Source organism: Schistocerca gregaria, chromosome 2 (assembly GCF_023897955.1).
Source record: "Schistocerca gregaria isolate iqSchGreg1 chromosome 2, iqSchGreg1.2, whole genome shotgun sequence".
NCBI lineage: Eukaryota > Metazoa > Arthropoda > Insecta > Orthoptera > Acrididae > Schistocerca > Schistocerca gregaria.
This window is the reverse complement of record NC_064921.1, coordinates 762280776-762296466: the sequence shown is the minus strand read 5'-3', so window position 1 is coordinate 762296466 and position 15691 is coordinate 762280776. Positions and strand designations below refer to the sequence as shown.

General features: G+C 47.6%; 1 protein-coding gene across 5 annotated transcripts in view; it reads right to left on the bottom strand.

Moving 5' to 3' along the window:
* LOC126334980 (torsin-1B-like) overlaps nucleotides 1-15691 on the bottom strand; it is an 81061-nt gene that overhangs the window by 39003 nt on the left and 26367 nt on the right. Inside the window, exon 2 of one of the 5 annotated variants that reach the window (XM_049997781.1) lies at nucleotides 8168-8306. The exons of the other annotated variants lie outside the window; for them this stretch is intronic. Within the exon in view, the coding sequence (XP_049853738.1) occupies nucleotides 8168-8287 (120 nt within the window). The 5' untranslated portion in view covers nucleotides 8288-8306. The remainder of the gene's footprint in view (nucleotides 1-8167; nucleotides 8307-15691) is intronic. 5 annotated transcript variants of the gene reach the window in all.

The following is a 15691-nucleotide window of genomic DNA, read 5'->3' as shown; positions in this document are numbered from 1 at the left end:
TGTGGAAGGTCTGCCAGTCACCCTGGTCTCGGACAATGGACCTCAGTTTATGTTGCAGACCTTCCAGGACTTTTGTAGGCGCTTTGGTATTCGGCACGTTTGCTCTCCCCCCTTTCATCCACAATCAAATGGGGAAGCCGAGTGCATGGGGCGCACATTTAAGACACAGATGAAAAAGTATGTGCACGAATTTCCTGCGGAGGAGGCGTTGACGTTTTTCCTGACGGCATACCGTATCACACCTATGGGAGAACGCAGTCCCGCAGAGCTCCTCCACGGGCGCCAACCTTGGACTCTGCTGCACCTCCTTCGGCCCAGTCCTCGCCAGTCTTCGCAAAACGCAGTACCCGGCTACCCACCAGGTATGTCGGTCTGGGCACGTGGGTTTGGTCGCAATCCACGTTGGATATTGGCGGTGGTCCTGCACCAAAATGGCTGCCGGCTCTATACCTTGCAGACGGGGGGCCGGGAGGTACGTCGTCACCAAAATCAGCTACGTCCACGTTTGGGTACCCACCCTCCTACCCCTCGAGCACTGGCTTCCACATTGCCGACACCTGTGTTGTTTTCTCAGGGGTGCTACCACCACTCCCCCCCTGTGATTCGGCCACACTGCAATGGCTCTCAGCCTCGGCAGCCTCCAGTAGCTCCAGCACCGGCATCGTCAACGTTTGCGATGCCCCAGTGAGAGCCGGCCCCCCTCGCAGGCCCGTTTTCTCAGTAGGATGGTTCACCTGTGGTCATCCCTTCCCCACCGTCCCCGCCACTGGGTCTTGCCCGTCCCGGGGTGGACCAGGATCCAGAGTTCGACGGCCTGTCTCCCATTCTGTCCCGGATTCCGGTAGTGGGACGACAGGGGCCTCTTCGTGTTGGTCACTTCCAGCCATATTTGAAGGTTCCGGCTCGAGGGTTGGCAGATCCTCTCAACTCCAGTCTTCCGACGGACGTGGAGGTCATCACTCCTGCAAGACGCTCCACCGTCCGGCGCAGTGGATCACAGTGGCTCCACCCCCCGAAGGAGGAGGAGCGCAGTAGCCACCAGAAAGATCGCAGGAGGTGCACATCGGCACGGCGCGTCACGGACGGTAGTTGCCGCAAATAGAGTCCCATCCACCAGAGGGCATGCGAGAATTCGGCTGCGACCTCTGCCAGCGGAACAACAACAACTCTGGCAGCATGGGCCGTGCCCAGTCAGTTCACATCTGGCATGCCAGTCTACTCTGAAGTGCAACTTAAAACGTGAACCGTGTTACTACAAACTGTAAACTGACTTGTTTCACATCATACCAGATCACAATTAAGATTCATTGAACATGAAAAAACTAAGTAACTGACTAAAGCATAATCAAACACCGTCTAAATCTAGCAACAAATCTAGTGAAATAGTTATACAGTGTGTCCCAGGAGGTATGGTCAGTATTTGGCAATACGGCAGGAACGGTCATTTGAAGCAAAAAATTTTCCTACACATATATGCCCTATTCTGAATGATTCTGAGATAGAACACATTTCATGTATTTTGTTATTTATTTCCTGCTTTGGTTAACACACTGTCACATTTGCACATGTATAACAGTTAGTTAACATTATAATGAGTATTTTACAAAGTATCAATTGAAAAATACATATTTTTAAAACACTCAACTTTAAGCGTTATCGTACACGCCACGTAACAATTGTTGTACAGTTCACAATAAATGTTCGGTTGTTCCACCGTCAACTTCAATGCATTTGTGCACTCTTGGGATAACATGTTACTTGTCTGAGTGACTTTTCATGTTTCCTAATAAGGACAGAAGTGTCCGTGATGTGACCAAACAGTTTATCTCACACATTCCACTTTCATTTGCACATAGCACGCTACATTCAACCACATAAACAAAAATCTACTGACATTACGTTCCAGAAATCTTGGTGACCAGTTAATTATAGTACCGCAAAAATCCAGAGATCAGGTAAAATGCAGCTGAGTCAATCCCTTCCACATCTGGTTTAACATGTTCATCTCGGAAACCATTCAGAATACAGCACATCTAAATATGAAGTTATTTGCTTCAAATGCCAGTTCCTGTCATATCCATAAATATCATTCCTCTTGGGACACCCTCTGAAACTGAAATTTTCATTTTAGAAGTGGAAGGTCAGCTATATGCAAACACACGAAAATAAAGACCAAATAAAGGAATGGTAATTACGAAAAAATAAAAAGATCAATATATTATCAAAAAAAATTTAATAGTTGTTCATCCTTGAATTCATGTGAAGCATCTCACAGAATCTTGAGTGAGAAGTCAAGGTACATAAGGAGAAAAGAGAGAGGATTGTTGTCAGAACTAAATCTGCACAATCTATTTGAAACCCACTGTAACTAATATGACATGTCTTATTTTGCATAGCTTCTGTGTGAATACTTTCTACATTTCCATCAGCTGTTTATCATAAGTGTTCTTTCCAAGAATAATGACAATATTATGAAAAGAACAATTGTTCCTCACCACATAGCTGAGATGTTGAGTCGCAGATGGGAACAACAAAAAGAGAGTCAAACAAGCAAGCTTTCTGCCAGAAAGGCCTTCATACGAATTAGACAAAAACACACACACACACACACACACACACACACACACACACACACACACACACACGACCACAGCCTCTGGCTGCCGAGGCCAGATTGCAAGCAGCAGCAGCACGTGATGGGAGAAGCAATATGAAATGGTGGAGGTAACGAGGAGGCTGGGGCGCGAAGGAGGAGTGTTAGCTGGGTAGGGGTGGGTGATGGATAAGTGCTGCTTGTGGGAGCATAAAGGGATGAAGTCGAGAGAGGGTAGGGCAGCTAGATGCAGTCAAGTGGTTAGACAGAGGGGGAAGGGGACAGTGAAAAAGGAGAGAAACAGAGGTGCGACAATGGAATAGAGGGCTGGGTAGCGCTGGAGTGAAAACAGGGAAGGGAACAGGTGGGTGTAGGAAATGATTAACGAAAGTTGAGGACAGGTGGGTTACAAGAATGTAGAATATATTGCAAGGAGAGTTCCCACTTGCACAGTTCAGAAAAAGTTTGTATCATTAGGAAGGGTTCAGAGGGCACAGGCTGTGAAGCAGTCATTAAAACTAAGAACATTGTATTGGGCAGGATGCTCGGCAATTGGTGATCCAGCTGTTTCTTGGCCCCACTCCATCAGGACCATTCATCAGAATAGATAGCTTGTTGATTATTGTGCCCACGTAGAACACACCAGTGGTTGCAGCTTAGGTTGTAGATCACATGACTGGTTTCACAGATAAGCCTGCCTTTCATGAGATAGGTAATGCTTGTGACCAGAATGGAGTAGGTGTTGGTGGTGAGAGGATCTATAGAACAGGTCTTGCATCTACTTCTATTATAGGGATATGAGTCATGAGCAAGAGGTTGGGACCAGGGGCTGTGTGGAGATGGAGGTGGATATAGTATAGATTTGGTGGGCAGAGGAATACCACTGTGAGAGGGGTGGAAAGGATAGTGGGTACGACATTCCTCATTTCAGTGGAGGTAGTCAAAACTCTGGCAGAGAATGTGAGTCAACTGCTCCGGTCCTGGGTGGTACTGAGTCACAAGGGGAATGCTCCTCTAAAGCCAGACGGTAGAACCTTGGAATGTGGTGGGAGACTGGAGAGGTAAGGCACAAGAGATCTGTTTCTGTACATGTTTGGGAGGATAATGATAATGATGATGGCCTCAGTGAGACCACTGGTATATTTCAAGGACTGCTCATCACTAAAGATGTGACGGCCATGGGGGGGGGGGGGGGGTTGGAGGGGTGGGGAGGGGGGGTCTAAGCAATATGGAAGGGACTTCTAGGTATAGAATGGGTGGCAGCTGTTGATATGGAGGTATTGCTGGTGTTTGGTAGGTTTGATGTGGACAGAGGTACTTCACTCTGAAGTGAAGGTCAACATCAAAGAAGGTTGATGAGCACCAGGTGAAATGAATGCAGGAAAAGGTGCTGAGGCTCTGGAGGAATGTGGATAGGGTGTCCTCATCCTCATTCCAGATCACAAAGATGTAATCAAAGAATCTGAAGCAGATGAGGTGTTTGGGATTCTGGGCGATTAGAATCTATCGAGATTTGGGAAAGGTAGTGTTCAACAGTGGCAATGCCATGGGCATTAGGGATGTTGGTGTAAGGGAGGTGGCACCAGCGGTAATAAGTAGGGCAACATGAGGTACAGGAATAGGAACTGTGGAGATTGGTGACGGAAACTGTTGGTATCTTTTATATAGGAGGGTAGGTTGCGGGTAATAGGCTGAAGGTATTCGTCTATGAGACGAAAAGTCTCACAGTAGGGGCACAGTAACGTGCGACAATGGGATGTCCTGTGTGGTCGTGTTTATAGACATTATGAAGCATGTAGATAGCAGGAGTGCGTAGAGTGGTAGAGGTGAGGAGACAAAGAGACTCCTGGAAGATATTCTGGGATAGGGCTAAGGATTTGGGGAGAGACGGGAGATCCTGCAGAATTTCTGGAATGGGGTCACTATAACAGGGTTTGTTAAGTGCATGAATCTGACAACTGGCAGAGTCCTTCTGCCAGGTAATCCTTGCAGTTCAAAACAACAGTGGTGTAGCCTTTGCCAGCATGTAGGATTATAAGGCTGGGATTAGTTGTTAGGTGGGGGATTGGAGTCCTTTCTGCAGATGTAAGGTTAGTTTGCAGGTTGCAGGATTTGGGGAATGGTGGTGAGGCAAGGTTCGAGGTTAAAAAATCCTGAAAAGTTAACAGGGAGAGATGCATTTGAGAGAGTGTGTTGTGTATGTTGTCTAATTTGGATGAAAGCTTTTATGGCCAAATGCTTACATCTTTGACCATCTTTTTGTTGTGCCTATTTGTGACTCAACATCTCCAACATGTGAAAATAGCAATCTACCTGTTTCCTAAAATTGTCATTATTCCAGGCTGGATTTTCCATTGTTTGATTCCGTCAAACAGCGTTTCTTCCATTCCATAACCCAGTGCTTTTTCCTTTGTTACTATTTTGTAACACATTACTATACTCAGTGTCCGTTTTCCTTTCTCTTCTTTCCTGTTTTTTACTTTTCACCTTAAAAACTGCACCGCACACACTACTTATGAGGCACCCTGTATCAACCATCTTGTCCACACACAACACACAGCTACAAGACCATGCTGATTGTCAGTGCAACATCTCATGTTCCACATCACTCGTGCCAATACTCTTAGATCTTCAAATTGATCAATCTTTCTTCGTAACTTTCCCAAATTTTCGTATCTCATTTTCCTGTGGCATACAAACTTGTGCCTCATCCTACCAAGACCTCTCAACCCCCCACTCTTTCTCCTCTCTTATTCCAGTTCACCAAATCTAATCAGATCTGCTGTCCCCCTTCCTCACACTTATCTGTCCACAGACCTGCAACCCACATTACAATAGTTTTATTTATTTTTTCTTTGATTTCATTGTGTTTTCACGTTGATTTCAGCTGATTTTCCGCTTTCATTATCAGTCTACTCCCTCAGATTTCATCACTTCCCCATACTTCACCCATTTCATTCTCTTCATGACTTTTCTCAAGTAATTTGGTGTATTTTTGTAAATTTTTTCCGACGTATTTTTGCAAATTTTTTCCCATGTATTTTTGCAATATTTACGTATTTTAAATGTTTTTATCCTCTACCATGGATCCTTGTTCCCTCCATCTGCATCAATACAGAAGAGTTTCCTTATCCCCCGACAGAAGTCAGTCCCACATACTGTTCTTGAATTGTTGCTTGGCTCATGGAATCCCCCCAAATGAGGGGGGGAACGGAGAGGGGAGGGCGGAGAGGGGAGGGCGGAGAGGGGAGGGCGGAGAGGGGGAAGGTGGACGGGGACGGGGAAGTGGGCAGAGACGGGGAGGGGGAAGTGGGCAGAGACGGGGAGGGGGAAGTGGGCAGAGACGGGGAGGGGGAGCTGGGCGGAGAGGGGGAGGGGGAGCTGGGCGGAGAGGGGGAGGGGGAGCTGGACAGAGAGGGGGAGGGGGAGCTGGACAGAGAGGGGGAAGGGGAGATGGACAGAGAGGGGGAGGGGGAGATGGACAGAGAGGGGGAGGGGGAGATGGACAGAGAGGGGGAGGGGGAGATGGACAGAGAGGGGGAGGGGGAGATGGACAGAGAGGGGGAGGGGGAGATGGACGGAGAGGGGGAGGGGGAGATGGACGGAGAGGGGGAGGGGGAGATGGACAGAGAGGGGGAGGGGGAGATGGACAGAGAGGGGGAGGGGGAGATGGACAGAGAGGGGGAGGGGGAGATGGACAGAGAGGGGGAGGGGGAGATGGACAGAGAGGGGGAGGGGGAGATGGACAGAGAGGGGGAGGGGGAGATGGACAGAGAGGGGGAGGGGGAGATGGACAGAGAGGGGGAGGGGGAGATGGACAGAGAGGGGGAGGGGGAGATGGACAGAGAGGGGGAGGGGGAGATGGACAGAGAGGGGGAGGGGGAGATGGACAGAGAGGGGGAGGGGGAGATGGACAGAGAGGGGGAGGGGGAGATGGACAGAGAGGGGGAGGGGGAGATGGACAGAGAGGGGGAGGGGGAGATGGACAGAGAGGGGGAGGGGGAGATGGACAGAGAGGGGGAGGGGGAGATGGACAGAGAGGGGGAGGGGGAGGGGGAGATGGACAGAGAGGGGGAGGGGGAGATGGACAGAGAGGGGGATGGGGAGATGGACAGAGAGGGGGATGGGGAGATGGACAGAGAGGGGGATGGGGAGATGGACAGAGAGGGGGATGGGGAGATGGACAGAGAGGGGGATGGGGAGATGGACAGAGAGGGGGATGGGGAGATGGACAGAGTGGTGGTGGTGTGTTGGGGCTTATGGGCGCTCAACATCGAGGTCATCAGCGCCCTGACACACATTAAAAGGAACAAACGTGTACAGACCACAGAAAAGTAAAGCACAGACTCAAAGAAAACAGGAAAAGAAGGAAAATGTTACATAAGAAAGTAAAACCTAAGGAAAGGGGAAACATAGCAACAAGAATGTCACAGGAAATTGTTATTGGCTGCCCACTTACATAAAACATGGGCTAGCTTGTCACACAGTGAGCAAATTAAAATCCTCTCCCTAAAATCTTTGTAAAAACATTTGCCTAAAAGAGATGGCAGGTCCACTGGCAAGTCAGCTGTGGCCTGCTGGTCAGAAAATAAAACGCAATCCAATAAAACATGGCGCACAGTGACCTGGACGCCGCAAGCACCACACATTGGAGGGTCCTCTCGCCGGAGCAAGTAGCCATACGTCATAGGGCTGTGGCCTATTCGAAGCCGAGTGAGGAGAACCTCGTCCTGTCGATGGGGCTGAAAGGAAGTACACCACACACGCGTTGTGCGCTTGACTATACGGAGCTTATTGTCAGTCACTTCCAGCCACTCATCCTCCCACCGACGCATAACCCGTGAGCTCTACAGTGAGGTGAGAGCGTGCAAGGGGATAGCACACTGAGATACTTGTGGGGCGAGACACACCTCCTTGGCTGCGAGATCTGCCCTTTCATTCCCAGCAATGACGACATGCCCCGGAACCCAGCAGAAAGCTACAACCTTCCCCAGTCGCTGTAGTCGGAGGAGGGCATCCTGGATGGTCTGACAGTTTTGTCTGCCGGATACAAATGTTGCAATAAGTGAAGGGCACTGAATGAATCATAACAGACAAGAAATTTAGGAGAGGAAGAATGTCTCGTGTGCTCCAGTGCCTGCAAGATCGCAGACAATTCTGCATCAATGACAGCGAAAGTCTGAGGGAGGTGGACCTTGAAGACACGATCTGGAAAAACAACTGAGCAACCAACAGAATCCCCTTGTTTCGACCCATCCGTAAAAACAGCTACACAGTCGTGGTGCTCAGATAAAATCGCAGAAAATGCTGCATTAAAAACGGTGGAAGGAGTGCAATCTCTCTTGTACTGCAATAAATCTAAAATAACTCCGGTCCTCTTCAGTAACCAGGGTGGCAGGCGGTTAAAACCCTGGATTTGGGGTTGTACAGACTCCACACCGAGGGACTCTAGTACGCGTTGCACACGGATCCCAAACGGCAACGTAGCCCGGGGACGGCAGAAAGAAAGGCGGTCCAGAGGTGGATGGGCAACAAGATGGTGAGCAGGCAAGCTGGGAGCTGCAAGAAACTTACAAGCCTGGCGCACCAGCAGGAGCTGCCGCCGGATGGTAAGTGGCGGTTCCCCAGCCTCAGCACAGAGGCTGGGTATGGGACTGGTCCGATAAGCACCCATGGCCAGTCGAATCCCAGCATGGTGAACAGCGTCAAGGATCTGCAAATAAGAAGGCCTCGCTGACCCATATACTGTGCACCCATAGTCCAACCGTGAACGCACGAAAGCTCGGTAAAACTGAAGGAGACTCGCCATGTCTGCTCCCCACGACCTGTGGCTGAGGCACTTGAGGATGTTGAGTGCCTTCAGGGTTCTGGCTTTCAAGTCACGTAGGTGTGGCAGCCATGACAACCTGGAGTCAAAAATTAGGCCCAGAAACCGCACTGTGTCTCTAAAATGTAGGACAGTATCCCCCATATGCAAGGCAGGCAAAGTAAAAAGACGACGAGAACGATTAAAATGAACACAAACACACTTATCGACAGAGAACCGAAAACCCGTCTTTGCAGCCCACTCCTGTAAACGCCTCACTGTTAGCTGCAACTGACGGCTCACAGTTGCAACACTGGAGGAGGAACAGAAAACAGCAAAGTTGTCCACAAATAAGGAGCACTGTACTGGACTCCTCACTGTAGACGTTATACTGTTGAGGGCTATGGCAAAGAGGGTACCGCTTAAAAGGCTGCCCTGGGGGACACCGTTCTCTTGCTCAAAGCGATCAGACAGTGTGTTACCAACACGGGTCCGAAAAAACCGCTGAGACAGGAAAGACCGAAGGAAAATCGGGAGGCGGCCACGAAAGCCCCATTGATGCAGTTGTGCAAGAATACAGTATCTCCAAGTAGTATCATATGCCTTACTGATATCAAAGAAGGTAACAATACAGTGATGCTGACGGAGAAAAGCCTGCTGAATAGCCGTCTCTAGGAGGGTCAGGTTGTCAACCGTGGACCGAAATTTTCGGAATCCACACTGAAAGCGGCTAAGGAGCTGTCTGGTCTCCAACAGCCAGACCAGACGCCAGTTAACCATCCGTTCCAGGGTCTTTCCGACACAGCTTGTCAAGGAGATACTACGATAACTACTGGGACATGTGTGGTCCTTTCCCGGTTTGAGGAGAGGGATGAGGATTGCCTCCCACCATGAAGTGGGGAACACTCCTGTCTGCCATATGAGATTAAAACATTCAAGGAGGATTTCCTTTGACGCCGCTGGCAGATGTCGAAGCATGGAGTACCAGATGCGGTCGTAACCTGGTGCAGTGTCAGAAGTCTCACTAAGAGCCGATTCAAGTTCCCACATGGAGAAACGCTGGATCCTGATTTGCAGTGGCAGTACTTTGTGTAAAATGCTCTGCCAGCATCTGAGCAATGGCTCTGGGTGTCGTTTGGAGACATCCCTGGTTCAGGACAGCAGCTATTGGTAAACGGCTATGTTTACTGGAAATCCGCCGGATGGCTTCCCATACTTTTGTGGAACAAGTGGAACGGTTGATGGAGTCCAGGAACGCCTGCCATGACCTTTTCTTGCTCCTTTAATGACACGGCGTGCCCTGGCTCTCGCGATTCGAAAGGCGGTAAGATTGACCGCTGTTGGACGGCATTTAAATCGGCGAAGAGCCGCACGCCTGTCCCGGATGGCTGAACGGCACTCTTCTGTCCACCAAGGCACAAGGCACCGCTTAAGAGTGCCAGAAGACTGTGGTATGGACAGGTCAGCAGCATGATGGATCACAAGCGTGATGTGATCCACCCATTCTTGGATGCTGTGGTGGCGGTCAAAGACAGCCAACTGAGTGAACAGTGGCCAGTTAGCCCTGCCAATTATCCACGATGGTGGCCGCTGCTCCAGCAATACATCCAGGAGATGAATGCGGATAGGGAAGTGATCGCTGGAATGAAGGTCGTCAATGACCTCCCAGTGAACAGAGTCGGTGAGGGTTGGAGAGCAGAAAGATAGGTCAATGGCTGAGAATGACCCTGTAGCAGGAGAGAAATGAGTCTGAGTACCTGTGTTGAGGATGCACAACATTTGAGATGTTAGGAGGCTCTCCAAAATTCGACCTCGAGTGCAAAGAGAAGTGGAGCCCCACAGGACATTATGGGCATTGAAGTCTCCCAGGAGGAGAAATGGGCGGGGGAGTTGGTCGATAAGATCTGTGAGAGCGTCTAAGGTCATTGCATCCAGAGGGGGTAAATAAAGGGAGCAAACGGTAAGCCTCCGAGGTGAATGAATTTCAACTGCAACTGCTTGCAGGTCAGTATCCAGGGGGAGAGCAGAGGAGTGGTGGTCATTATTGACAAACACAGCGACTCCGCCTTTGGCCCTTTCTCCAGTCAGGTCATCTTTACGATATGACGTATAGCCCCTTAGTACAGGAGCATCAGATGGTTTGAAATGAGTTTTCTGTAAACACAAGCACAGGGGGCGTTGCCGTGCTAAGAGGTGCAGTTCCTCCACATGTGCCCGGAATCCATTCATGTTCCACTGTGTAATGGGAGCCATCTATCAGGGTGGGAGTACCTTCATTCTCACTTTCTGTCGGGGAGGAGAGCCCACAACAGACGGAGGCTCAGTTTTGGGGCGAGATGGACAGAGAGGGTGAGTGAGGGAGAGTGAGAGATGGACAGAGAGGGAGAGGGGGTGATGGACAGAGAGGGAGCGGGGGAGATGGACAGAGAGGGTGAGGGGGAAGGGGATATGGATGGAGAGGGAGAAGGGGGAGATGGATGGTGAGGGATGGTAGAGGGGGAGATGGACAGAGAGTGAGAGGGGGAGGTGGATGGATAGGGGAGAGAAGGCAGATGGAGAGAGGGAGAGAAGGTAGATGGACAAGGAGTAGAAGAAGAGGAGGAAGAGGAAGAGGAGGAGGAGGAGGAGGAGATGCGCAGAGAGGAGGTTCGACGATGAGGTGTAGAAAGCAAGTGAAAGGTAGATAGCATTTGTGTGCAAGTGGGAAAGGGGTTCAGGAGGCACAAGGAAGAGAGAGAGAGACACAGCATGAGACATTAAATGCAACTTTTAGTTGCTACTTGTGACCCAGCTTGACTGAAATTGGTGCTAAATGCTATAAAATTGTTATTGTGAAAACTGTGATGTCTCAACCATTATTATTTGTAAAAGATAAGTGATTTCTCGCCCACCTCTAGTGAGAATGGTATTTCAGTAATGAAAAAGACAATTAATGAACATTGTTTGCACGTAACTGTACACGTAAGCTACCTATACAACTGCAATTGGGACAACTTAAGTTTATTCATTATTTCTCTTACTTTTGTCAAGCAAGCAGTAAGAAAATGAAACCATTCTCTCTTCATTTTATTAGAGCTAAGGAAGTGAAATTTTTATTGATGATTGGTGATTTGACACTATCTGTAACATAATTTGAAAATATTTACCGACATAAAGTTAGCCTGGTGAAAAGAGTGAATTCAACAGAATTCATAAAGCAGGGCTGTCATAACTTTCTGGCAACAACAAAAATACTCATCTTGAAAAAGTGGGACATTTGAATGGAGACATGTTTTTGTAGTGGAAGCTATACAAACTGTGAAGAACAATAACTTCAAGATCTGCAATTATTCTTCGTTTTGCCGCCTTAAGATTATGGGATTTTAAGATTTTTCTCACCAAGCAGGTTTTGCTTGTATTTAAAAAGCATCATCTGAGTTCGCTGGCGTTTCCTCTTGTTTACATATTTTGAAGTCCACTGATTTTTCCTTCATTGTAGAGTCAGGGGAAGGGGGCCGGGGAATGGAACCATGGTTGCACATCATTTAACCTTTGTGATTTCTTGACTTTCACAAAGTCGTTTTTTCTTTTGTGGTGATTTTTTGCATTTATCTTTTGTAAATTCCACAACAGTTGTTTTCATGGAAATCGAACTGTAGTTCTACTTCTTCCACACTCAGCACCTGTGCAACTACATCCACTAAGAATGAAAGAAAAAAAACAGTGCATTTTAAAACATATAGACAAGAGGAACAGGCACCATTGACTACAAGAAGATGATTTATAGATATACGCGAATAGCTCCTGCCGGAAAACTTCTCAATCTGCAGTACTCTTATGACAGGAAAATTGCACATAAAAGCAAAATGAGTGTGGTGAAAAACTTCTCTTAAATTGCAATAAACTTAAGACGAGAAAAAAAAGAACAATTTATACATATCTGCTGTGGAAGATTCCCATGCAAATAAACATACTGCATTGTTTCAAAACCATGCAGACATACTGAGCAATAAGTTACAAGACTAACCAGCCTCAGATCTCAGACTGCCTTGGACCACATGCATGACATCACAGATGGCGCAGTACAGGCTTTCTTTCTTCATGGGGTGCTGGTCAGTTGCATGGCCACCATGATCACCCAATCGGTCCCCGATCGATTTTTTCCTGCGAGAGGTATCTGAAGGCCCTTGTACATGAAACATCTATTACAGCACCCAAGGACCTAATGGGCAGGATTGTTGCAGCAGCACGATGTCTTCGATATACCCCAGGTATCTTTGAGAGGGCGTGCAGTTCAATGCTGCGTCACTGTTAGGCATGTCTCAATGCATCTGGACAAAACTTTGATCATCTTCTGTAGTGGCTGTCCATTTGTAGCATGGGACTAAATAAATGTAACTCCATTTAGTAGTTTCAGCGAGTCTTTGTAACCCCCAGTTCGTATGTGATTACTGACACTTTTTGTATGCCCAATGTGCCATGTTGGTTTGTAAACATTTTTTTGGATCACAGTGTAGAGAAGAAGAAGAAGATTGAATAATAAGGCAGAAGAGCTTCTCGTCTGTTTGGAAAATTTGGAGAGCTCTGAAAATATAGACATCCTGTGCTGACCTGGGAACCACATAACCTTAGGGTCTAAGAAGTTTAATATAAATGATTTCATGCTCGCAGCTCACTCATATAGACCTGAGATGGAAAAAGGGGAGTTCTTACATTCATTGAGACATGTAGATTTTGTAGTGATCAGCACACAGATGAGAGCTTGTAAATTAAAATTGAAAAACGTTCACTTCTGAGTTTAACTGTATACAGATCCCCAGTGGAAACTTGGAACTGTTTATGAGGAATTGAATTCCCTAATGTGCTATTTGTCAGACAGGCAGCAGACAGTTAATAGTAAGTGGTTATTTCAATGTAAATTTTCTAAAGGATTCTGGTAGGAAAAATGATCTGGACAACTTATCTGGACCCTACAATTTGACTAATTTCCAACACAGGTCGATAAATAGAGAAGGATGTTCTTTGCTGAAGCTCAAATTAAGAAAATAACTATATACGCAATGCTCTCTCTGACCATGATGCACAATTAGTTATGATAAATGACATAGTATCTTACCGTATAGATAACTCTCAATGTAAATCAGTTAGAATAATTAATGATCCCATAACAAACATTTTTAAGAATAGTAAGAATAATTTACAGGTGATGACCTCAGATGAAAATTACAATAAAGAAAATGCTAACATAAAACTTAATCCATTCCATGATAAATTTATATCATTATTTGTGTACAGAAAGTTCTGGTTGAGAACTATGAATTATTTAGGAATAAAGGCCGAAGTGCTGCGTCGTCGACAGGTACTTAAACAAAAGGTACAGAGCTTGACTATATTTTGGAATGCACTTCCTTTTTCAAGTTTGGAGGAAAACATGCATACAAATACACACTTACCTGCACACAATTCTTTTCTGGTCCAAGGTGAGTGTACTAGGTTGCGGTGGGAGTGTTGGTTGGTTGGTTTAAAGGCGGGAGAAGGGAACAAACTATGAGGTCATTGGTCCCTTGTTCTTAATAAAACAGTGCCACAAGTTTGAGAATAAAACGGACAAAACATATAACACAAAATGGAAAGAAAGGAAAAGCCATAAGAACAAAGAGAAGGCAACAAACACTAAAAGGAACAAAAGAGGACACGAAAACAGAGACACTAGAAACAGAAGAGAGTAAAACATGAAAGCAGATTACAGTGGCGAAAATAAAAAGGGAAAGCCAACCCCTCTGTAACACATTAAAACTTCCACCCTAAAAGCACTAGGGTGAAAGAGACAGAGGGACAAAGGACATGTGTTAAAACCTATATAGAAGTATAAAACCCACTCCCACGGATAAAATGTAAAACTAAATCTGCTGTCGAGGCATTGTCGCCCAACACCGAAGGCAGGGTGCTGGGAAAGTTAAAAGTCTGCTGCAGAGCAGCTTAAAGTGGGTAGTCCAGCAAGAGGTGGACTACTGTCATTGGGAGCCACAGCGACACTGAGATGAGTCCTCGTGACAGAGTAGGAATCCATGCGTTAGCCACGTATGGCCAATGCAGACACGGCAGAGGACAACTGATTCCCTGCGAGAGGCCCACGTCTCCTTAATGACACGCAGTTTGTTATGCATGCTATTATGCCATTCTATCTCCCAAAGCCAAAAACCCTGTGGTGTAAGACAGAATGCAGGTCAGCTTTGGAGATGCCAATCTCCAGAAGCGGTTTCCGCGTCGCCCGTTTGGCCAGCCTGTCGGCAAGTTCATTGCCGGGGATTCCGGCGTGTCCTGGGGTCCACACAAACACTATGGAGCGGCGGGACTGTTCCAGGGCACATATGGACTCCTGAATGGACGCAACCAGAGGGTGGCGAGGGAAGCACTGGTCGATAGCTTGTAGGCTGCTCAGTGAGTCAGTACACAGGAGAAATGACATGCCAGGGCATGAGCGGATGTGCTCAAAAGCACGAGAGATGGCCGCCAGCACTGCAGTGACAAACTGCAGCCAACTGGCAAGGAGTGCTGCTCAACATGTCCTCCATGAATATATGCAAAGCCTACGTGACCATCAGCCATTGAACTGTCGGTGTAAACCACTTCAGAGCCCCAGAACATGTCAAGAATCGAGAGGAAGTGACAGCGGAGAGCAGCAGGGTTAATAGAGTCCTTAGGGCCATGCAAAAGGTCCAGATGAAGCTACGACTGAGGCGTACACCATGGAGGCGTATGCAAACATACTGCAAGCAGAGGTGGTTAAGGGAAGAACTCCAGTTCGGAGAGAAGGGACCGCACATGAACTGCAATCATTAGCCCCGATCTGGGCCGCTGATGCAGGAGATGGACTGCTACGGGCGGGAAAAGGAGTCGGTTATTTGGATGTGCAGGGGAACTATGAATGTGTGCTGCATAACTGGCGAGCAGTTGCACACGTCTGATCTGTAGTAGAGGGACACCAGCCTCCACCAGTATGCTGGTTACCGAACTCGTCCTAAAAGCTCCTGTCTCAAATTGAACCCCACAGTGGAGCACAGGGTCGAGTAAATGCAATGCTGAAGGCGCTGCCAAACCATAAACCACACTCCCATAGTCAATTCGGGATTGGACAAGGGCTCTGTAGAGCTGCAGTAGTGTGCAGCAATCTGCACCCCAATTGGTGTTGCTCAGGCAATGGAGGGCATTGAGGTGCTACCAGCACTTCTGCTTAAGCTGACGAAGATGAGGGAGCCAAGTCCATCGAGTGTCAAAAACCAGTCCTAGGAATTTATATGTCTCCACTACAG